General features: G+C 41.7%; 2 protein-coding genes and 2 long non-coding RNA genes across 6 annotated transcripts; all 4 read right to left on the bottom strand.

The window, feature by feature from the left end:
* Positions 1–724: 724 nt before the first annotated feature.
* LOC143501924 (uncharacterized) lies at positions 725–3,362 on the bottom strand. Of its 2 annotated transcripts, none has more exons than XR_013127014.1 (5): positions 3,217–3,362; positions 2,645–3,113; positions 2,430–2,568; positions 2,234–2,337; positions 725–1,518 (listed from the first exon to the last, which is right to left on the bottom strand). It is a non-coding gene; the product is annotated as an uncharacterized LOC143501924 (long non-coding RNA). The 2 variants fall into 2 exon arrangements; XR_013127015.1 differs by having other exon boundaries at positions 2,648–3,113.
* Positions 3,363–4,053: 691 nt separating this feature from the next.
* Positions 4,054–6,190, bottom strand: LOC143501911 (ubiquitin carboxyl-terminal hydrolase 37-like). Its single transcript, XM_076995076.1, has 8 exons — positions 5,798–6,190; positions 5,451–5,617; positions 5,280–5,332; positions 5,150–5,189; positions 4,797–4,961; positions 4,424–4,555; positions 4,176–4,302; positions 4,054–4,059 (listed from the first exon to the last, which is right to left on the bottom strand). Exons 1-8 carry the CDS (start codon positions 5,822–5,824, stop codon positions 4,054–4,056), a joined length of 717 nt encoding a protein of 238 aa, XP_076851191.1. The 5' UTR covers positions 5,825–6,190.
* A 3,965-nt stretch (positions 6,191–10,155) lies between these two features.
* LOC143501920 (uncharacterized) lies at positions 10,156–14,739 on the bottom strand. Of its 2 annotated transcripts, none has more exons than XM_076995081.1 (10): positions 14,356–14,739; positions 13,928–13,989; positions 13,678–13,745; positions 13,340–13,429; positions 13,129–13,227; positions 12,990–13,037; positions 12,823–12,903; positions 11,988–12,415; positions 11,044–11,875; positions 10,156–10,595 (listed from the first exon to the last, which is right to left on the bottom strand). In XM_076995081.1, exons 1-8 carry the CDS (start codon positions 14,478–14,480, stop codon positions 12,245–12,247), a joined length of 744 nt encoding a protein of 247 aa, XP_076851196.1. In that variant the 5' UTR covers positions 14,481–14,739; the 3' UTR covers positions 10,156–10,595; positions 11,044–11,875; positions 11,988–12,244. The 2 variants fall into 2 exon arrangements, with proteins under 2 accessions (XP_076851196.1, XP_076851195.1); XM_076995080.1 differs by having other exon boundaries at positions 11,044–11,857.
* A 1,076-nt stretch (positions 14,740–15,815) lies between these two features.
* LOC143501921 (uncharacterized) lies at positions 15,816–22,026 on the bottom strand. Its single transcript, XR_013127013.1, has 3 exons — positions 19,750–22,026; positions 18,966–19,530; positions 15,816–16,144 (listed from the first exon to the last, which is right to left on the bottom strand). It is a non-coding gene; the product is annotated as an uncharacterized LOC143501921 (long non-coding RNA).
* Between the last annotated feature and the right edge of the window lie 319 nt (positions 22,027–22,345).

Below are 22,345 nucleotides of genomic sequence, written 5' to 3'. Positions count from 1 at the left end.
GCAAATTAAGTAAAAAAACTACAGCATGAAAGAACTACTCACCTGCATTTCAATTCGTTGTTGCACTTGAGAGTTCGCTCCTTACAGAACCGAATGTATTTTCATGTGTGGGTATGCAACATGGATTTGGCTTATTAATATTGTTCATTAAATGACAATGAATGAATTCTTCTGCCCTTGCACAACTTTACCATCTGCATATTTCATTCAGCACAACTAATGACTTGTAGTGTAACCTACCAAAAATGCCAATTACAATGTTCAGGAATATGAAGGAGCGAATACAAATCCACAGAACGATGTAAATGCTGCAGGTGATGCTGTCCAGCTCTGGAACCCTTTGTACTTCTGACAGCAGGACACACCAGTGAGTCATGGTGAGCAGCGTGAACAGTGTGATAAATGCATTGTGCAGATCTCTGGAGAACACAACCAGCACGCTCACTTTCAAAGCAAACACTGGCAATTATCAAATACAATGTAAAAACTGAGGAGTCCAAAATGACTGAGGAGCGACATTAGGCAAACAGCCAGAGAAAAGAACCAAGAACTATTTACTACTAATGTCACGGCCTTTCCCGACAAAGGGCAAAATTTTATATTTCCCTTAGCCCAATCCCAACCACTACACCTTGGGGAGTCGCAAGTTGACAAATGCAGAGAGAAGATGGGAATTTGCACAATATATTTATTCAACAAAAGAATTTTATATATAAAAAAAAAAAAAAAAAAAATCCATCAACTCCAAGTGCACCCAGTCCCAGTCCAGAACCTCGGCAGCCAGTTCAAGGAGGGACACGCAACAGTCCACTTAGTGTTCTGGATAGCAATGCTGCAGACAAAGGACAGAACAAAAACAAAACGCAGTCACCACTCAAAATAACTGAAATTGTAACAAAGAAACACACAAACCCACAAAGACGCAACACAAAAATGGAGCCCAAAGAATATAGAATATTTTAGCCAAACAAAATGTTCCCTAATAGGCTAGCACTGGAAAAAAAAACTACTTAACACCACAGCAAACCCTCCAAATTATAAACCCCAAAATAAATCAAACCAAACAAATCCAAATCCCTTACACACAACCAAAAATCAAATAATGAAATAAACCTATAGCAGTACCCAGCCTAATAGAAAGCAACTTAGCTATTTATAGCAACGGACTCCAACAAACTAAAACAAAAATGAAAAATTAAAATGTACTGCCCTAAAACTACGACTGGTGGATGGCAGAAGGTTAAAATTCTTCTAAAAAGGTAGGGGGTTGCACTTAGCTTTTTATCAGCGTGCTTCTCGTGCACAGACAGCACCAGCAGCAGAGTCTCTCACGTTCTCGCTTTCACCAGCAGCTCAGCTGTATTTACTCCGGCACGTCCCAACTTCTCAGATCAGTCGGACAAAACAGACACCGCTTGGTTCACTCGGTTCACCCTTCAAACAACGGAAGTCTTTCCGCTTTGTTGCGTACTTGCCAGAGTCGGGAGCAGTGTCCGCCTGTGTCACGCCTTTTCTGGCCTTTAACACATGAATGGTGGAGAAAATCAAGCGTTGACAGGTCATCTAGGCTACATGCTGTCTAAAGTGACGTCATTCATGAATAGTCATTTTTTATTAGAAAGCCTTTTATCTACTAAGATTTGGAAGAAAAGCAAGGGGCTATTTACACAATTCCCATAGAAACGCAACCCATTAACAGATATAACGGATATAGCATTGAAGTGATGATCACCTTTACAGCTTGTTATTTAGCAGTTGCCTGTAGTCTGCTGGTCTGAATCATGTTTAACTAATTAATTGTAATGAAAATACCATCTAAGCATTAATCATTTTAAAATGGTAGTCTGTAGCCTTATCACACAAGGGGGGAGGAGTGTTAATGTTGAACAAATAATAACTCACTTGAAACTTACCAGTAATATAAAAAGATGTAATATACCACACATACCAGTGTGAGCGGTAATTTAGGAAGGAAGTTTCTAATTGTGTCTAGCCTTATAATTTTGATTGTAAGGGCAGGGTAAAGGTTAGGTTTCTGCCAACATGTAAAATCTTATGGAATTTGTATCTGTCCCCATGGACAGAGGTATCTATGTTCCCAAATCTGAAAGGCAGAAGCCGTTCTTAATGAATTATCTCCTACGATTGGACGACAGGAACAGACAGAAATAGACCTGAACTGAACTGAGCAGATGTGTAGTCTGTCTTGTTAAGTGAGGATGTAGGTGCTTACATGTGTATCCTGACTTAGTCATGGCATGGAGTTGGGTTTAGGGGGATACTGCTGCTTCTCCCTGGTCCACCATCCACGGGACCACGTTCTTCTCTCCAGCCCCACTGGAGACAACAGCAAAACAGGAGCAGCTGGAATTCAGCCAGTTCTCTATGTGTTTCAGCAGATGTACCTGAGTTAGAAGGTGAGCTACTACCTTTGCATGTAGAAAAGCAGGTAGGCTGTTTTTGCCCTGCTCTTAAGGACGGCTGGCTCTGTCTTTTTTGAAACCTTTGAATCGTTGAATTTTAACCAGCACTCTCCTTTCTCCTCAGCTACGTCGCTGATGTAGTGCCCTGTCAGGGAAGCAAGATGTCATTAGTCACTTTATAGTTTCTACTGCATGTTTGTGGATATTATCAGACTGCTCACCACTGTCCATGCTGCCACCCAAATGAGACACCACAGCGTGGAGTCTGTAGATGTCTGTGTGAACAGTTTCCTGCAAACAACAAGTACATCTGTTTTTTCATATGATTAAGTAAGAATGCATCTTAGATCGTTGATATGGGTCTCTCTCATATCTATCTATCTCTCTCAGCCTGTCTTTCTCAGTCTCTCTCAGCATCTTTCAATCTTCTTTTTCATCTCTCTCTCTATATCCTCACCAGTGGGCTGACGTGCTGTACTTTCTCTCCCTGTCCTTCTCTGCTCTCATTTACTACTAATGGGTTGAGAGAACTACATCATTATGGCAGGTACGTATAAACGTAGACAGGTTGTAAATCCAAAATTTAATTGATCACTGTAGGAAAATGGCTGATGTTTACCTTGTTCTGGCACAGAGCTTTTCTCCAGATTATCCTCCTCATGTCCTTTGTCCTGGGTGTATGCTGGTCCACTGTGGACACATCACAAAGCCATTCAGTTAGCGTCTCATTGCTAATTGTGAAAGGGTGGACAGAGGTGAGAGAGCGTATGCTCAGGCCGTTGTACAAGCTGACCTTAACGGTTGCCCGAGTGAAGCCACTCCAGGGAGGACAGAGAGGTCCAGCTCTGAGGGGATGTCCATTAGGTTTGTTAGTTTCTTGCCCAGCATGTCAAACCTCTTAATGTGGAGGATCAGAACTCTGTTCCAAAAGGAAAAATGATGTAAGAATTGGAAGAGTGTGAGATGACTGCTTTAAAACTCATTGTTTGTGGTAATTCACATAATGCGAGACTCACCGTGGGAGTGTGAAGAACTCCACCACTTCACATGCCTCGGTGCCTTGACCACATTCACATTTGAACTCCAAAACCGTTGACTGAAAAAAAGTTTTGATTGAGAGTGACAATGGTTAGGATGGCTCCCTAACTTAACAAACTGGCAAAAAAAGTGTTGTCCAGTAGGGGTGTGTGAGGTGACAGACCTTGAAGTAATTGTGTAGGCTGTCAGTCAAGGTAGAGCTCAGGTTAACAGAGAGGTGGTTGAAGTCCTCCACTCTGGAGCTCTGCAGTCCACAGCTTTCAAACAACAGAAATCAACAGAGAGGTTACAACATTCACACAGAAATAACCCACATTATCCCATACCAAGTGTGTGCATACTTTGTGACAATGCACACTCTGAAGAAACACATGTTAAGAACAGTTGATTTACAAGAAGGAGATGTGGTGATATAGCACAGAATTACCTGCTGCAGGTGCGCACAGATTTGAGGTGAAACTCAAAATTTGCCACAGGGCAGATGTAAGAGAAGGAGGAAACCCTGAGTGTCTCTCCCTCCTCCTTCAGCTGAAGCAAACACATCATCAGGAACTCATGAGCATCCTGTGGAAGACAGTACATCGGAACGGCATTACTCCTGGACTTCAGCAGCAACAGAGTTGAGAAAACAAAGAAGGTTGTGTGCAGTTCCTGCAGACTACTGCATGTGGTTCTGATGTGTTCTGAATGGCTCAGAGGGTTGTTTAGCCGAACCTGTTCGTAGTCCTCTCCAAACGCAGGGCATCTGACTGAAATACAGGCATTCAGGGCTCTCAGGAGCTTCTTCTTCTTTGAAGAGCTACGACTAGTGAGCCTGCCTTGCTGTAGATCTGCAAAACATCTACGCACAGTAACAGGGAGACCAATGTGGTTTATAACTCTCAGCATCACAACACCTCTCTAAGCACTCATAATTGAACAGTTCATTTAGACATGTGACTTCTCTGTTCCAGATCAGGTACCTGAGCATCTGGCAGCTGGATGGATCCGTCCAGCTGGAGCACTGAGCTCTGATGGGGCTCCAGAAGCAGGAGAGACTCAGAAGACACTGCAGAGTGGCGTTCATATAACATGTATTCCCAATGTTGGGAAACCTAACAGGACATTAATGTTTAGAATAGATTTAATACATAATCAGTAAAACTTCCAGGCCACTAGGTGTCAATGTCACATAATTTCAGAATTTGAAGAAGAACTGCAAAAATACTTATTGCTCCTTTAATTGCTACGTGCCTTTATTTTGGTTCAGAGATAAAGACTGTGTACATTACATCTGTGTACACTGCAAAATCACGTAATGGTTGTGTGCTAAAACACAACGTGTTCTGTCTTTACCAGAGCTGTTGGATCTCTGTGTCTCTGCCAGCAGAAACAGTGGGGGCGTGTCCTTGGTCCTCACCCTGGCCACTCTCAGTCACCCTTTCACTACTGACGATGTGCGGTAACAGGTGCTGCAAATTCTGCACACGAAAGTCTCCCTCTACCACAACAGCCGGCAATCTGAAAGAGAGAGTAAAGTGACAGATGAATATGGAGTTTGTGTAGTGCACAAAATGTTCACATACATACAAATGTTGTTTTTAATATTTTTCAGTTTCTCTTGATTTATGCCACAATGTCAATATATAACCATTATAGATTGTCCATACTTTACTGTGCCATGAAGATGACTTTAATAATGTACCCACCTATCCATGGGCACAGAGCACACATCTTTATCAGCAGCCCCTATGGAGAGAACAAAACCTTGGAGTAAGTGTCTTTGACTAAAACATACTATGCAAAGGTACAAAATCATAAAAGATTCTGAGCTCTGACCAGGAACAATCCCTTCCGTGTTCTTGGGTTCAGTAGGGAGTTTGTTGTTGGACCTGGGGGCAAATAATTCCAGGGAAAAATCATAGACAGAATAAATAATAACCAAATGTGCATGTGACTACACATGTGCATGTGACTACACAATTCATAAGGCTGGGACGGTTTTCATACCTGGTTAAGTGTCCCTCAGAGGAAGAGGAGCAAGAGATGGAGGAGGAGCTGACATTCAAGGACTGAGTGTCAGTTACTTGTGTCAGGGAGGATGACTCTATATGTCTCCACCATCTTTGCTTTTTCTTCTTTTTAACTTCACTATTCACACCCTCTTTGTTCTTTTTCTGTAGGAAACCATTGGTTTGTCAAATCATGGGTATGGGAAACCTCAGTACACCCTAAAAAGCATCACATCTTAAATCGAAAAATATCGGAGAAAATATCGGAGAATCGGAGAATAACCGGTATAAAAATGCCGGTTACTCCTTTTTAGACCACAACGTATAAAAACGTTAGATAGCTACCTTCATACACGAGTAAATGCAACCCATTTGTCCGATATACGCTCCTTCCTAACAGAATTAATGTAAACGTCGTCGCGTCGGGTTTGCAGGTACTTTAAATGTGATGTTCGCGATATATTGACCTGGTTCTATTGTGCAGCGCTGTCACGGCCTCGTTGTTAACGTCAGTAGCTATATGACGTAATAGTGCTGCGTTCTGTTATCGTTAAGTGTGAAGCTGTAAGCTCCAGACTATTTAGCACAACTTCTATACCCTATATCCAAAACCAAACACTTAGGTCCTCAGACACAGGTCTTCTGGTGATTCCAAAATACAAGCTTGTCACTGCTCGTGGGCGCTCATTCTGTGTAATGGCCCCAAAACTGTGGAATGGCCTCCCGCAACATCTCCGCCTCTGTTCATCCTTTTCCTCCTTCAAAACTCAGCTTAAAACTCACCTTTTCTCTCAGTATTTTCTCCCTTCCACATAGTCATAGTATGGTTTAATTAATTATATTTATTTATTTAATTGTTATTTGTTTTTTTTCCCCATAGGATTTTTGTAAAGTGTCCTTGGGTACTAGAAAGGCGCTATATAAGTTTAACTTATATTAAATACGTTGTTTAAATATCTAAGTGACGCACTACCGCTACTAGTGGTGAGAAAGTGTACTGCATTTTATTCAAAATCAATGCGGTCCGGCGGCCCTCTGCGGCCCAAAGTTTAAAACTGTTGTTCTTTTGAGGCCCTCAAGGTGGCGTTCGCGGCCCACAGTTGGGTTAAGAATCTCATCTAGATGAGGTTTTGGGGCTAAATCATCTCTTGACTGTCATGATGATGCCCGATGTTGTGAGGGTTTTGTGTGTTTTTTTGTTTTTGTTTGCCCAATCTTTCCTTTGCAACCTTTCAGTGACTCTGCAATATACTCCGCAGGGGACGACCAAGTTCATGGTCATGGTTCATGGATCATGAAATCCCTTCACCCTTTAGTGCTAAGGTTTAGTGATTCATCTTATACATTATTATACTAGAAAAATCCAAATACTAGAATGTAAGATACTGATTAGTGAAAGAAATCTGCACAATTACACACACAGCTTGGGCACCTTGCAGGGCTTTGAGCTTTTATGAAAAGTGCGGTTCAATTATATTTCACATGTACAGTATCAGCTACTCTTTTTGCATTTTAAAGTCCCCTCTAATTTATAACTGTCCAACAATATTTCAGGTTGTCCTAAAATATTTCCTGATTGCTTATAAACTGTTTCTTCACAGCTGATTGCCTGACTGAATCTATAGATTGCCTTTCCTGCATTTACACTGAATGTAGTTTGACAACATTATAAAGGATATATGTTTCCAAAACATGCATAGAAATTCAAGTCATGGAGTACAAATTTAATTTGATCAAATTACAACTTGACAGAAAAAGTAAAACTGCATTTTCATTAAATAAATATACAAAATTCAGATTCAAATTGTAGCTGTAGAGAGAGGAATAAAATCCATCCAATTGTCATTAACAAAAAACAAGCAAAAACAAAACACACACACACACACACACACACACACACACACACACACACAAAACAGATTTGCCAGATTTCTATACGATGAAGATTTTTTAATCAGGTGTCAACAGCACGACATCTAACTTGGATAAAGCCACTTCTGTTACGTAAGGAAGTGTCTGATGGAAGTGTCTGATGGGAGGGTCTGATGGGAGTGGATCAGAACTCTGTTCCAAAAGGAAAAATGATGTAAGAACTGGAAGAGTGTGAGATGACTGCTTTAAAACTCATTGTTTGTGGTAATTCACATAATGCGAGACTCACCGTGGGAGTGTGAAGAACTCCACCACTTCACATGCCTCGGTGCCTTGAGCTTGACATTCACATTTGAACTCCAAAACCGTTGACTGAAAAAAAGTTTTGATTGAGAGTGACAATGGTTAGGATGGCTCCCTAACTTAACAAACTGGCAAAAAAGTGTTGTCCAGTAGGGGTGTGTGTGGTGACAGACCTTGAAGTAATTGTGTAGGCTGTCAGTCAAGGTAGAGCTCAGGTTAACAGAGAGGTGGTTGAAGTCCTCCACTCTGGAGCTCTGCAGTCCACAGCTTTCAAACAACAGAAATCAACAGAGAGGTTACAACATTCACACAGAAATAACCCACATTATCCCATACCAAGTGTGTGCATACTTTGTGACAATGCACACTCTGAAGAAACACATGTTAAGAGCAGTTGATTTACAAGAAGGAGATGTGGTGATATAGCAAAGAATTACCTGCTGCAGGTGCGCACAGATTTGAGGTGAAACTCAAAATTTGCAACAGGGCAGATGTAAGAGAAGGAGGAAACCCTGAGTGTCTCTCCCTCCTCCTTCAGCTGAAGCAAACACATCATCAGGAACTCATGGGCATCCTGTGGAAGACAGTACATCAGAAGGGCATTACTCCTGGACTTCAGCAGCAACAGAGTGAGAAAACAAAGAAGGTTGTGTGCAGTTCCTGCAGACTACTGCATGTGGTTCTGATGTGTTCTAAATGGCTCAGAGGGTTGTTTAGCTGAACCTGTTCGTAGTCCTCTCCAAACGCAGGGCATCTGACTGAAATACAGGCATTCAGGGCTCTCAGGAGCTTCTTCTTCTGTGAAGAGCTACGACTAGTGAGCCTGCCTTGCTGCAAATCTGCAAAACATCTACGCAAGGTAACAGGGAGACCAAAGTGGTTTATTTCTCTCAGCATCACAACACCTCCCTAAGCCATCATATTTGCACAGTTCATTTAGACAAGTGAATCCTCTGTTCCTGATTGGCTACCTGAGCATCTGGCAGCTGGATGGATCTGTCCAGCTGGAGCACTGAGCTCTGATGGGGCTCCAGAAGCAGGAGAGACTCAGTAGACACTGCAGAGTGGCGTTCTGGAGGCGGGAAGGGAAACTGCAGGTGTTCTCAATACACACCTTGACTAGCTAGCCAGGTATTTTAAAATGAAATGAAATGTGCAATGTGAAATGAGCACACATTTCATTTCATTTTACCTGGCTAGCAGAGGAGTCAATTCCAGGTTCAGAAAGTAAAAGTCCTCAACAGGATTTTGCTCAGGCTTCCTGGATTGTGTTGATTCCACTAATTTTACCTGGATTGCACTAATTAGAAAATCTAGCAAGCTTGAGTAAAATCCTGGTGAGGACTTTTACTTTCGGAACCTGGAATTGACACATCTGCTGGCTAGCGAGTCAACATGTGTATGAACACCTGCAATTCTCCTTCCCTTAATAGTTTTAGTAAACAATTCAGTAATGTGTAGTGTCTCCACCAAATTTCTCATGGATTTTCGTGACTGGATATGGTGACGGATTAAATCTGGTGGCTTGAAGAATCCCGTTCACCACTGTTAACGACACACTACTATAATTTACCCAGCTACAGTTTATGTATTATGCATTGATGTGCATTTACAGCACACTTGTAATATAGTAATATAATTTTCCCAGCTACATTTGATTGTCACGTAGGGCTACTCCCCCCTCTCCTAGCTGTCACTCCGGTGTCCTGCTCTTCGTGTCTTTGTTGTTCCTTGCTTGTTAATCCCGCCTTGCTTGTCTGTTACCATAGTTTCCCTCTGTCTGCCATGCCCATGTTGTCATTGTCTTCACCTGTGTCTAGTCTAGTTCTGTGTATTTATATCCCTGTGTCTCCCTAGCCCGTTTTCGGTTGTTCTGTTCATTTGCTCTGTCGGTATTTGCCAATGTGCTCCGCGATCCTTGTTATTTGATTTCGTGAGTATTGTTCCTGTTCCATTGTTCATTCCTTTTAGTGTTCTCCCCATTGCCCTGTTCGTTCTCTTTGTGTGTCTGATTATGCCGATCAACTTGTCAAACCTGGATGGCTCACCTGTTACGACCCCTGCCTGTTGTTACGACTATGATTATGGAATTCCTTCTAATAAATCTCGCTCTCCTCAGCGTTTGTCTGCCTCCTAGCTGAGGAGGTGCCTGCGTTACATTTGTACTTATATTTTATTTTATGTTGTGCATTTGTAGCACACTTGTACTATTTAAAAGCTAGTCATTTAAAATGTTTATTTTAAAAAATGAAAATTTCCACCAGGGAAATTTTAGTAAGCACCAATGCAAACTGTCTATAAGAAACTATTTCTACTTTCTTTTGTTTCCCCTCTCTTGAAGATACATTTTATTTATTTGTAATAATTTAGGCTGTGTGTTTCCAGTGTAATATTCCTCTCTCACTATAGTTTACTAAATTCAGGTATCGCATGGTTAGTGTTGCTAGCTGGGAAAATAGTGAATCACTCAAATATCATAACTGGATACATTCAACCTAAAACATAATTAGCCTATAACTCACTAATGATTAAGTCAAGTCAAGTTTATTTGTATAGTGCTTTTCACAATCTTTACAAGATTAACAATCTTATGGGTCCAAATCCCTAATGAGCAAGCCAATGGCGACAGTGGCGAGGAAAAACTCCCTATGATGGAGGGGAATAGGAAGAAACCTCGGGAGGACCAAGACTCAAAAGGGAACCCATCCTCCATTGGGCGGCCCGTTAGCACAAGTCCGTGGTGCGCAGGGTGGTTCTACAGTTCTACAGTAGTAGTCACAGTTCTCGTTCCCCGGCCAAGTAGTCACAGTCCCTTCAGTGTAGATGGTGAGCCTCTGATAGGAACTAGCATCCGCACGACCTCTTGTGGCAATGGCACGTCCAACCCTGGCATCAGTACATCCACCGGCAGGTGCTTGTATCCGGATAGGTGCGTGTATCCAGCAGGAACCAGTCCCCTTCGGGTGGCCTGGTTAAATACACAAATCACACAAAAACACAAAATCAAATTATACAGACTAATACACAAGTCACACACAAACCACACAATCAGACTAAGCATACTGATGATTACATGAGTAACACCAAAGGTAAAATACAAGACAGTATGACTCCTTTGCAATTAAAACACAATCACATTACTGATAAATATTTATAAAACAATAATAACTATTTCACTAACAATTTACAAAATCATTTACATTTACGGCATTTAGCAGACGCTCTTATCCAGAGCGACTTACAAAGTGCTTTGCATTCAATCACAGAATTCATCCTAGGAAATAGTACGAATAGGCCAGAATTCAAGATACCATTGAGTCAGACTACTACTAAACTACAGGAGTCAATGTCATTACCTAGTGTTTTTGCAAGTTAGACATTTGCCAAGAAGCACAAATAACCACAGACAGACATACCATTTAAAGAACCACGGCAAGTGGTATCAGCTGAGTTAGTGCTCTGGTAAGAACTCAACAAACAGGTGGGTCTTCAGTCTACGCTTGAAGATAGCAATAGACTCTGCAGTCCTAGCAGCTAATGGAAGATCGTTCCACCATCTTGGAGCCAGGACGGAGAATAGTTTGGAGCTTTGTCTTCCATGAGACTTTAAGCATGGAGTTTCGAGTCGAGCCAAGCTTGAGTTTCTGAGTGTTCGCTGTACGGATTGGCTTTTGACCATGGACATCATGTAGGGAGGGGCCAGTCCATTTTTGGCTTTGTAAGCAAGCATCAATGTTTTATATCTGATGCGTGCCGCTACTGGAAGCCAGTGAAGAGAGCGTAGCAGAGGAGTCACATGTGAGAACTTAGGAAGATTGAAGACCAGTCGTGCTGCAGCATTCTGAGTTAGTTGTAGAGGTCTGATGAGGATGACAGGAGCACTGATAATCTGCTGTTGATAACCAAAAATCCCAAAATGGTCGAATCTGTAATCCTGATGGTTGTCCACGGTGATGATGAATAGTCCACGAATGGTGATTCTTTCGGGCTTTCCTCACAGTTCCTTGCACACTGACGATGGTGATTGTTCTAATAATCCCGACGATCGGTTCTTGATGCCGTTCAGTCCTCTGGTCTTGTCTCTGTTCTCTGGCGTGGATCATAAAGTCTCTCATCATCCTGATGCACATCTTGTCAAGGCTTATTATTCTGTCCTGGTCCACAAACTGCAGTAGTCCTCTTGTCCTGGGAGCCTGCGTGAAATTCAGGTTGCACAGCTGTCGGTAGTCTCTAATCCAGGAAGAAGCACTGGAGACCCACATGATGGACAGAACGAAAGAGACAGAAAAGCAGAATAAAGACTACACACAGCTTTATGTTTTCATGAGAAATCTGGAAGATGAGTTAGGGTTACACAAACCTCAAAAGATGAAACAGAGTGTTGGGGGAAAGAGAAGGGGCAGATGTAAAACGCTCCAGGTGGGTGATCAGTCCATGTGATGTTCTACCTCTGTGTCCCAAAAGACCAACATCTAGTCCTCATGTGGTTATGGGAAAACCTTCAGCATCTGAAAAACACACATGCAAGCAAAAATATTAAATTACGTAGAAAAATAAAACGCATGCCACACTGTGAAATTATGAATTTATATAAGAATTCAATTCATGTGTAGGTGTTTAAAAGCCTGGAGGTGGTCGTTGAGGGGGTGCTCTCGGTGGGGATGGACTGCTGGAAAAAACAGCTGGGTTCGGTGTCTCCAGGGTCTGGGTGTGACTAGATTCGGATGACCTGAAAATGTCATCCGAACCAATGGAGACACCCTTAAACCAAGTGGACACCACCGTTTGCTACAAAACACACACAATAAAAATGCCTTTAGATATCATTTTCTAAAAACCTCACCACAAATAATTCTAAATGCAATCAGAAAGGAGTGGGCAGTCATGGCCTGGCGGTTAGGGAACTGGACTTGTGACCGGAGGGTCGTGGGTTCGATTCCCAGACAGGCCATGACTGAGGTGCCCTTGAGCAAGGCACCTAACCCCAACTGCTCCCCGGGCGCCGGGCTAGGGCTGCCCACCGCTCTGGGCACGTGTGATCCACAGCCCCTAGTAATCACTAGTGTGTGTGTGTGTTCTGACTGCACAGATGGGTTAAAAGCGGAGGACAAATTTCGATTGGGGTGTAAAAATCACAATTGACAAAATATGCACATTTCACATTTCATTTCACATTTCAAGGAGGAAGCACTAACCAGAAAAATATTCTGCACCGACGTTGTTGTTGAACAGGTGCGCAGGTAGATGGTGGCGTCTGTGATGCTGGATCCCCTCCGCTGAATTAACAGAGGACATGCTGATGAGTGTAATTCAGAATGGGACAAGCTAGTGAAAGATGCTTATAGTCAAGACTCTTTGTTACCTTGATGCAGGCCACGGCACTAGCGCTGGCAAAGTGGTGGAGGGTAAGCTACAAATACAAGGAAAATATTAGGTTGAAGGGACATTTACAGTAGCATGTCCATTCTTACTGAAATTGTGAACCTGTTCCCATGACTCACCTCTGCACCTATCCAGTAGAATTCATTGTTGAGCACCCACCAGTGCTCACTCTCCAGCCCACTGTAGATGGACTTGTGCTGGAGCTTCACCTCCACCACCTGCAGTCAAGCAGAAAAATAACTTTACCACTGAAATGGACAAACCCCTTATAAACCCTCAGGTAACAAAATATTTTTGTGCCTGTGATACACATTAAAAACTTAAGGGAACCTGTGTAGCTGAAGAACCCATTCGTGAGAAGGTGAAGGCAAACATCCTATGTGCTCTGTCCAATCCTTGGCGAGTCTGTATAAGCCTCAACTATGGAGAAAACCAAATACGTGTTACTTTGCGACTAGACAAGTATGTGCAAGACCTGCATTTTACAATTATTGTGACCAGCATGCAAATAAACAATGCATGCTACAGTTCTGCACAGAAACTTCCCTAAATCCTGTACATGTTGTGACAACGTGTTGTGAAAAGCGCTATACAAATATATTTGATTTGATTTGATTTAAACAGAATGAAGCTGGCTAAGAAAGATTTCACCAATAATAGCCAACTACCTCTCGGATCGGGGTATGGAGCGTCTCAAAGATGCCTTCGTCCAATGCAAAAGGCTCCCGATCATGTCCTAAGGAAGATGTTTAAAAAAACACTGAAATATTAAAAACTTTGATGCAACCTAGTTTAAATTTGCCGTTAAAGGGTAGCCAATTTATTTAGGCTAAGTAACATAGTGATAAGTAGCTAGTTTAATGTAGCAAACCAGCTTGCGAATATAGGGGTGTGTTCGTCGCTAGCTGCCTAATTTACCGTCGCAGGTGTCGGTATGAGCTGCAGCTTCGACTTCCGTCTGTTGATCTCGGACCCGCCGCCTGTAAACGAGAAAAGACCAAACAACGGCCGAAACTCCAGTGGCACAAAGGAGCACTGGTCGCAGCCCAGTGAAAGGCAGGGAAAACAACATTTTAAACAGGTTAAACAAATTAATTCGAGATATTAACTCGTTGAATATGTTAATTCGAGATATTAATTCGGTAAATATATTAATTCAATATATTAATACGTTGAAGATATTAAATTGAGATATTAATTGTTTGAAGATATTAATTTGTAGATATTTGGAGATATTTGTTGATTTTTTTCCACAGCAAATGCAAAAGTGTCTTGTCTCTTTGGGGGTCGGTAAACGACTGAGGGATTTTAGATATTTTGTTTGGAGTTTCACCTTGGCGATTTACCTTGATATCAAAACATGTTTTTCTCCATGACTCCGATATGCAGAAACACTTAGCAACGTAAAAGGGGGAAAGCAAACGCTAGCAAAATAATTACCTTTTGCGGAGTATTGGACTAAATGACCCATAATACCTTGTCGTTTTATTTAACTGCTGTCAAATAAATATTCTGCCACATGAATTAAATTAGCAGTAATGTATGCTTGTCAGAGTTAACCACAAAACGTGACATCTCTACTCATTGGACGGATAATTGTCTACAAACGAATGTTATTTACTTGTCAGTCTTAAAGTTCGTTTTATTTGAAGATTAGCGTATTGCCTGCAGTTCTTATTTCTGCCGTTAGGTGGCAACCGTAATGCACCAGTTTATAGCTCGCACATATGGAGTACATAGAGGCAGCGGCACGATGTGGTCGTTTTTCTAATTAATTGTGTGTCCATTGATCGTGAGCACGGACGTAGTTTTGGGGGGGGACGGGGGGGACATGTCCCCCCCACTTTTTCAAAAGCCGGTTTTGGTCCCCCCCAGTTTTTACAGTTAAAACCAAATATCTAAGTAGTGACAAAGTCATGTCCCCCCCACTTTTTAACGGTAAAAAAACCAATATCCAAATAGCGACAAATCTAGCACTAGGATCATGCAGCACCCCCCCCCCCCCCCCCCCCCGCTTAACAGTTCGCCACCCCAGGTTGTGTCCCCCCCACTTGTGAAATCAAAACTACGTCCATGATCGTGAGTAACATTATTTGTTAGTAATGGGCACAGCAGTTCTTTTAGATGAACTGAATCATTAGAATCAGTTCACTAAAAATATTCGTTCAAAAGATTCGTTCACCGAATCGTTCAGTGCTTGGCAGGACTCCAACCCACATGGGTCCACTATAATGATTCAAATTGGACTTTGACATTTTCAAATTTTTTGCTTAAATGTATCATTTCTCCGTGTACATCACAGCATTAAGGATATTTTTATCAATCACAAAATCATATTTTCTCATCTCAAGCATTAGCTCTTTATAATTATTGGTCATTTTTTCAAGATCTGGGCAATGTTTTTCTTCAACCCCATTACGTACACAGTGGCAGCTCTCTGAATATGATCATAAAATGCATTTCTGAAGAAATCAATATTTTCATATTAATCAGATGTCCTCAACATTAATACAATAATTGTGAATACAAATACTTTTTGCAATACTAAGGTCTGAAATGTCCCTTTTCATGAAAGTGCTGCTATCTACATTATTACTGCCGTTTGGCCTGAGTCTTGGTGTTTCTTTTTACCATGGATAATGAAGCTTTCAGTTTGCAGCCTCTGCCTCCTGCCACCTCTGTACATGCGTCACACCATGAAGGAATTCTCCACACAGCTGTACACACATCTGGAAGTGCCATTCTGATGGTGTATGTCTCCAAAATAATAAGGTGGTCTGCATGTAGAGACTACAACATAATGAACATAATCATACATTTTGATAAATGTCATATTATTCCGTTTTTATGTCATGTCAGACAAAATGTTTTCATAATGTAACATAGACTTGATATGCAGACCAGGAAGTGATGGCAGTACTTCACATGTACTGGGAGACACTGGAAGTGTTGTATAGTGTGGTGATGAGGCTGTTGGAACACAGGTGAATGAGAGGAGTATCCATGGAGACCAACAGTATTCAGGGGATGAAGCTCACTAGTGGCCAGAATGGTGCATGCGGCCGCTTCCCACACAGCATCCCTGAAGCAAGCAGAGCCAGTACAGTTTGTTTGCTGTGCACAAGGAACGCAGGACTGCAGGTGGAGAAGGTAGACATTAACATTACCTTCTTTCCTTATTATCATTTATTAAAAACTGCTTTAATTACCTAAGCTTACCAAAGTCTTTAAAAATGTATCACTCTATATTTGCCAACTGCTGACTAATAGGTGTTTGAGGGAATGCAAGAGATGGGCATGGGCGAGGATCTGTACTATGATTAGATCAAAGGAGTTGGGACGAGATCTCCACAGTGGCATGGGTCCTCCACAGGATCATCATAGCTATAGCATAACTACTGACATTTAGTTAATTAACGGTGTTCAGTGTGAGGTTGAAGCGTGTACAGACTAAACTCCTAAGAGTTCAAGAGGTATAAGTGTATATTCTAAACTTTGCAGCAGTACACGGGCATTAAAGAATGTTAAAGGGAACCCCGGCTGGTAACACTTGTAAGCCTTAATATGATGTCTTAATAATTTAGATTAATTACATGTAAAAAAAAATCACAAAAGCAGCAAATTTATTTACAAATCAACACTTTTATTCGAAATATTTGACATATGGGCGCAGCCATGTTTTCTGACGCGCAATGCCTGCTGTGTAGATGACGTCAAATGGTTGCAGCACGCTAAACTTGACTGCGGTTGGAAGGAGTTAATTAGTGATGGGATTTTCGGCTCTATTTTGAGATGCGGCTCTAATGGTTCTTCTTACTGTGGAGAGCCGGCTCTTGTCGGCTCCCAAACGGCTCCCCATATATATTTTTTACATTATTAATTAATAGCTTAAACCTAATTTTATAACATTGTTTCATTATTGACATTGTTAAGCACTTGTGATGAGTAAAAATGCTGCATAACAATGCTTTATAAATAAAACTTTTATTATAACCAATTATTAAATTATCACAAAATAGCACCAAAATAGAACGCAATACAGCTTGGCCAATTGCCTGCAGTTTCCACAAAAAAAGTGGAGATAACTTTTTTCCAGTGTTTTACCACCACATTTTTAACTGAAAGCTGCGTGTGATTGGTCAGATGTGTGGAGCACACGCTTGACATGCGGGCCGTGGAGACATTCTTTGCAGTGTTGTCCGAAACGATATGTGGTAGTATAAAGAAACACCCTTTAAAAACAGGGGAAGGAACATTTACCTGACAAAAATTAATGTTGCATTGTGTTCCAGGTTTGAAAAGTGCTAAAGTACTTGAAAATGTAACTGTATTTTGTTTCACAACAAATAGCTGTCTGATTGAATCGATGTGATAAACAAGCAAATTATTTCGAATAATTTTGAGTATATGTATAAATATTTAAGTTTAAGGTGCTGGGAAATATTGAAAATGGCCTTTTTCAATATTGAAAAGTGACGTACAAGTGCTTGAATTCCACCTTGTAAAGGTGTATGAACCCGGCATACATAACTTTGTTCATTGCGCTGAAGAGGTGCACGACCTCACTTCGCACGGGGGTCCTCACGCAGGGCGCACGGACCCTCGCGCTGGTATCAACTTAGCTTAAGCACCGACTGAGGAAATAAACTCTCCGCTCTCTACCACTGGCAGAAGCAGAGCAATACGTGCAAGGAGAGGGAGAGACAGCGAGGCACCGGAGGACAAATAAAAACGATGTTGGGAAAAAAACTGTGGCACTTGCAGAGCACAAGCGCAATACTGAAGGGAAAAGCGGCTCCCAAATAGGATCCTAAAACGGCTCCCATTGTGGAGCCGGTTCCAATCGTTCACTTCAAAGCGCCGGCTCTTAGAGCCGGATCGTTCGCGACCGACATCACTAGAGTTAATGTTAGTTAGCTGAGCTACCTTAAAAAAAACCATGCCACACTGTGTTGCCGTTGGATGTTATTTCCAGTCGAAAGGCAGTGGGAAGACTGATATTAGTCTTCACAGTTTTCCCAAAGATAAAAAGAGGAGAAAAATTTGGGAAGCAGCGTGTGGACGAACACAGCTACCAAAAGACCCGCGGCTCTGCTCTCTCAGTAGAGTCATTCAGTAGAGCCCGACTGGTGAGAGTTGACGGGTGCTGTTGGTTTTAAACATAGACTAAAACACAATGCAGTGCCCACAGTTTTCCCACACAGAAAGTCCAAAAGCCCCAGAATGTGGAGCGAGAACCGCACGAAGAAACGTGAACATAAACATGCGCTGGATTCTCTCTGTCACTCACTTGGTGGGTGTTGTAGCCGCTGATGTCAGAAATGTTGCGTTCTGGCTCAAGCTGAAAAGGCTGAACAGTAGCCAGGTCTAGCTAGCTGTGCTCAAGCGCGACGGCCAGTCACTGCAACCATTTGACATCACTACCTGCTGCGCCCGTCAGCAGTTATAAAAATGGCGACCTACGTGCAGCGGGATTTTACAGAAAATCTAATAAATCTGCTACTTTTTGTGAATTTTTACAACGTGTCTTAATAATTTAGAGTAATTACACGATATTAAGGCTTACATATGTTATCAGCCGGCGTTCCCTTTAAGACCTGGAAATACCTAGAACAAGCAAGCATCATATAAATAAAAGTTAAGATGATTCATGTGTGCGTTGCTCATGGGATAATGAGACATACAGCAATTTTTCCAGCTCTATTCACTCCTACAGAACAATGTTTACAGAGTCCCTTGGCCACACTGATTGGGAAGTTTGGTCTCTCAAATGGATCCCTTGACTAAGTTGTGGTATTGTTTTTATTTCATTTATTTTTTACTAAATAAAAAACTAACCCTGACATACTAAATAAATGAACCATACTATAAAACAAATGTAAATTAATTATCTACCCTGTTCTTGAGGTCATTGATGATCTGGGTTGTTATTAATATGCAGCATCTTGTCACTCACCCGGTTAACGTTTTCTAGGGTTCCTGTCCAAAAGGCCCCTGTATTTTTTTCCAGCAGGAAAGGTTTGGCTGGGTAGCTGATATCATGACCCTCAAAGGAGAAAGACACGTACAAACAGCTGATCCTGCCTTTCAGGCTCAAATGCAGTGGTGGACTCGTCCGATACCACATCACATGTAACGGATGTTGACGTGCAGCTTGTAACTGAAAGTGGACTGAGAGTGATGGTTGTGGGCTCAGCAGCAACCTGTCTTTCCTCCTCATTCTGCTTCTTAACAGCACCCACAGAACCTCCATCAGGACCATCACCAGATGCAAACATCTTGGTCCGTTCTCTCTTCCAGGCTTTAAGCGAACTGCCTCGGAAAATCTGGGTAAAGAACTGCCGTTTCTTGCTCCTGGTCTTTTTCTTCTCCAGTAGACACACAGTCCCATTGAAGATGTCAAACTCCCCACCACAGATTGGTGTGGACAGCGCACTACCCTTATTCCCAGGTTGGGAAATACATTTTGTCAACTGTCTCTGAATTATTGGATCTCAACTGACAGGATGTGGAATTGTCACCTAAGGAAAAAAAATATTGATTAGTGTAGTGTTATCTAAATTTGATAAGAACAAGCTCTTTAGGCCTGAACCAACATTCAACAATCATTCCTTTGGTTTTCATTACATTACATGTGCATTTAGGGACTAATTAGGTTAATTAGGCTGCGAGCGTGAATACAACTAACAACTTCAGCAAAGGACTGCTGAAGTTGCTCGCCTTAAGTAGGTTGCAAACACCTGCAGCCTATAGTGCCTGATTGCCCCCAGGTCTAGCTCGCGGGCTCCTCCTTGTGGCGACCGGAGGAACGGTCCTGGGTCCAACCCTGACAGTATGGACAAGGGAAGCGTGGATTAAAATCTATTATAGCTTCCTTATTAATATTTTACATGGTGAGCATATCTCGATAGGCTGATATCATACATCAAATAATGCTTTCCTTATCAAATCATGCTTTCAGTACATGTGTTTATGTACATGTGTTTCAGTACATGTGTTTCAGCTTTCAGCCGTGTGTTTATGTTGTCTACGTCTAGTCGTAGACAGGATCTCCGTCGGTGTGGTTGTGTCTGAGTGTGTTCATCAGTCTCACCTGTGGCTCATCTCGTGAACACTCGGCGCTTATGTGGTTTGTCTATTTAATGTGCGTTCGCGCAGTGTCCCGTGCTCGTCTTTGTTAGTCATTTATGTCAGTCTTATACGTTCATGTGTGTAAGCTAGGCCTGGGCGATATGTCGAGATTTTGAGAAATATCGATATATTTTCATACGAGATATAAGATGAGACAATATCGTTATATCGATATAGTCTATGTCGCGTTAGTTACACGTGTTATGGGTTGCGTACGAAACCGCTTACTTCCATACTGAATAGTCAGTGTTGTGCCAGTTCACAGCTTTTCTGAACTAGTTCAAGTTCAGTTCATACATGCTCAAAGTGAACAGTTCACGTTCAAAGTTCACAATTTTAATTATGAAATAGTTCAAAGTTCAGTTCATTTTACTTTTTTCGTGAGATATTCAAATGCTTTTTTTCACGATTTGGCTGTTGCGCAATCAAGGGGCGGACACAAATGCGAAGTAGAGAGTACAATCTCATTCGATTTTATTTCACATCTTACATTTGCAGACGACACGCGAGTGGACCGCGAATGACGTGGCATGATGAATAGAGAACTAACGCTTAATATACTAAAAGGCAGCGGAAATGACAAGGGCACAAAACTAGACCAAACAAGAGTACAACTAATTGTTACATACACCGACATGAACAAACACACGGGAAGCAAGTAACGGCCATACATGAACATGAAGACTAACAGAACATACATGTATTGCCAGGCACGATACCACGTTAGAGAACACAGAGACCAAACATGAACTGAAAACCTAAAACACTACGAACCTGAAAATGGAACAGAGACTTTAACCACACACAAACACGAAGCTAATCAAAACCACGAATCACAGATAAGGCGTGAATACGGCCGTGCACATCCAACTAGGAAATAAAGAAACGACAGTGATCCCCGAAGGTATAGTCTGGACATAGGCTATATATACACACCAACTAGGAGATAAAGAAACGACAATGATCCCCGAAGGTATAGTCTTTACATAGGCAATACAAACACACACACACACATTTGTAAAACTAAGACGAGCTAACACGGAACAGCTGAAACAGAGGGGCGTGACAAGAACAAGGAAAACATAAAAACGACGAGACTAGAAGGGGCGGAGCCAGACGTGACAACTACAAGCTAGAAATCACTATACGTACTATATGTGCTATGCCTACCCCGCTCTGCTGCAATTCATCACGGGTAACGTCGTGCGGAAGCCAGTATGTTATTAACTAGCCAGTATGTTAACTATTCTCAGCCGGACACTACGTTGCCCACAATGCATTGCGCACACAACGTCAAAACCATTTGTCTGGTGATACATGATTTAAGTGGCACCAGCGAGGGATGAACTTTCTCTCATTGCGTTTCAAAAGAGAAAACAGATGTCACTCAGTTTTCAATGGAAAACAAATTCCAACGTTCATTTACAGCAGTGGTTCTCAAACTTTTTCAATAATTCCCCACCTCAGAAGATGGGGAAATTCTATGCCCCACCACCAAAATGGCGCGCCCCACACTTTGAGAAACGCTGATTTACAGTGATGTCTACCGTTCATGACACAACGTGAACTAATTCACGTTCAAGTTATTAAAAAATGTGTTGCGTTCAGTTCAACGAACACAATGAGCGTGTTCAATGAACGCATCATTCACGCACAACACTATGAATAGTGAATTTACTTGAGTTTCTTTTTTAACAACTTCCGCCCTGCCCCGCCTCTCTTCCTCGCTCAAATCATTTGGGACTAGATTTGACTTATTACTGCCTCTTTGTTATTACCTTTTGGGAAGAAAAAATATCGAGATATATATCGTATATCGCCATTCATCTTAAAAATATCGAGATATTATTTTTGCTCCATATCGCCCAGCCTTAGTGTAAGCTATACGTGCGCTGTCTGGACTATTTTTGTATTAAATAAAATAACATTTGTGGAAGACTATTGGACTCGTGCCTCGTCCGTCTCCCTGCGCCCAGCATCACACCCATCTTTTTTTTTTTTTTTTTTTTTTACATCGCTACTAACTCTGTGTGCACTGTATGGACAAGGGAAACATGGATATGCAGTTTATTAGAACTTCTTTATTAGAACTTGTATATAAACCAAGCACAACACTAACTTTTTACAACAGTAACATTTTTTGCACACATATGTAAGACTAGTGTCTTTGTTGTATTCGGCACATTCAACATGTGCCCACCTACT

Source organism: Brachyhypopomus gauderio, unplaced genomic scaffold (assembly GCF_052324685.1).
Source record: "Brachyhypopomus gauderio isolate BG-103 unplaced genomic scaffold, BGAUD_0.2 sc179, whole genome shotgun sequence".
Classification (NCBI taxonomy): domain Eukaryota; kingdom Metazoa; phylum Chordata; class Actinopteri; order Gymnotiformes; family Hypopomidae; genus Brachyhypopomus; species Brachyhypopomus gauderio.
This window is presented reverse-complemented; position numbering and strand designations above follow the sequence as displayed.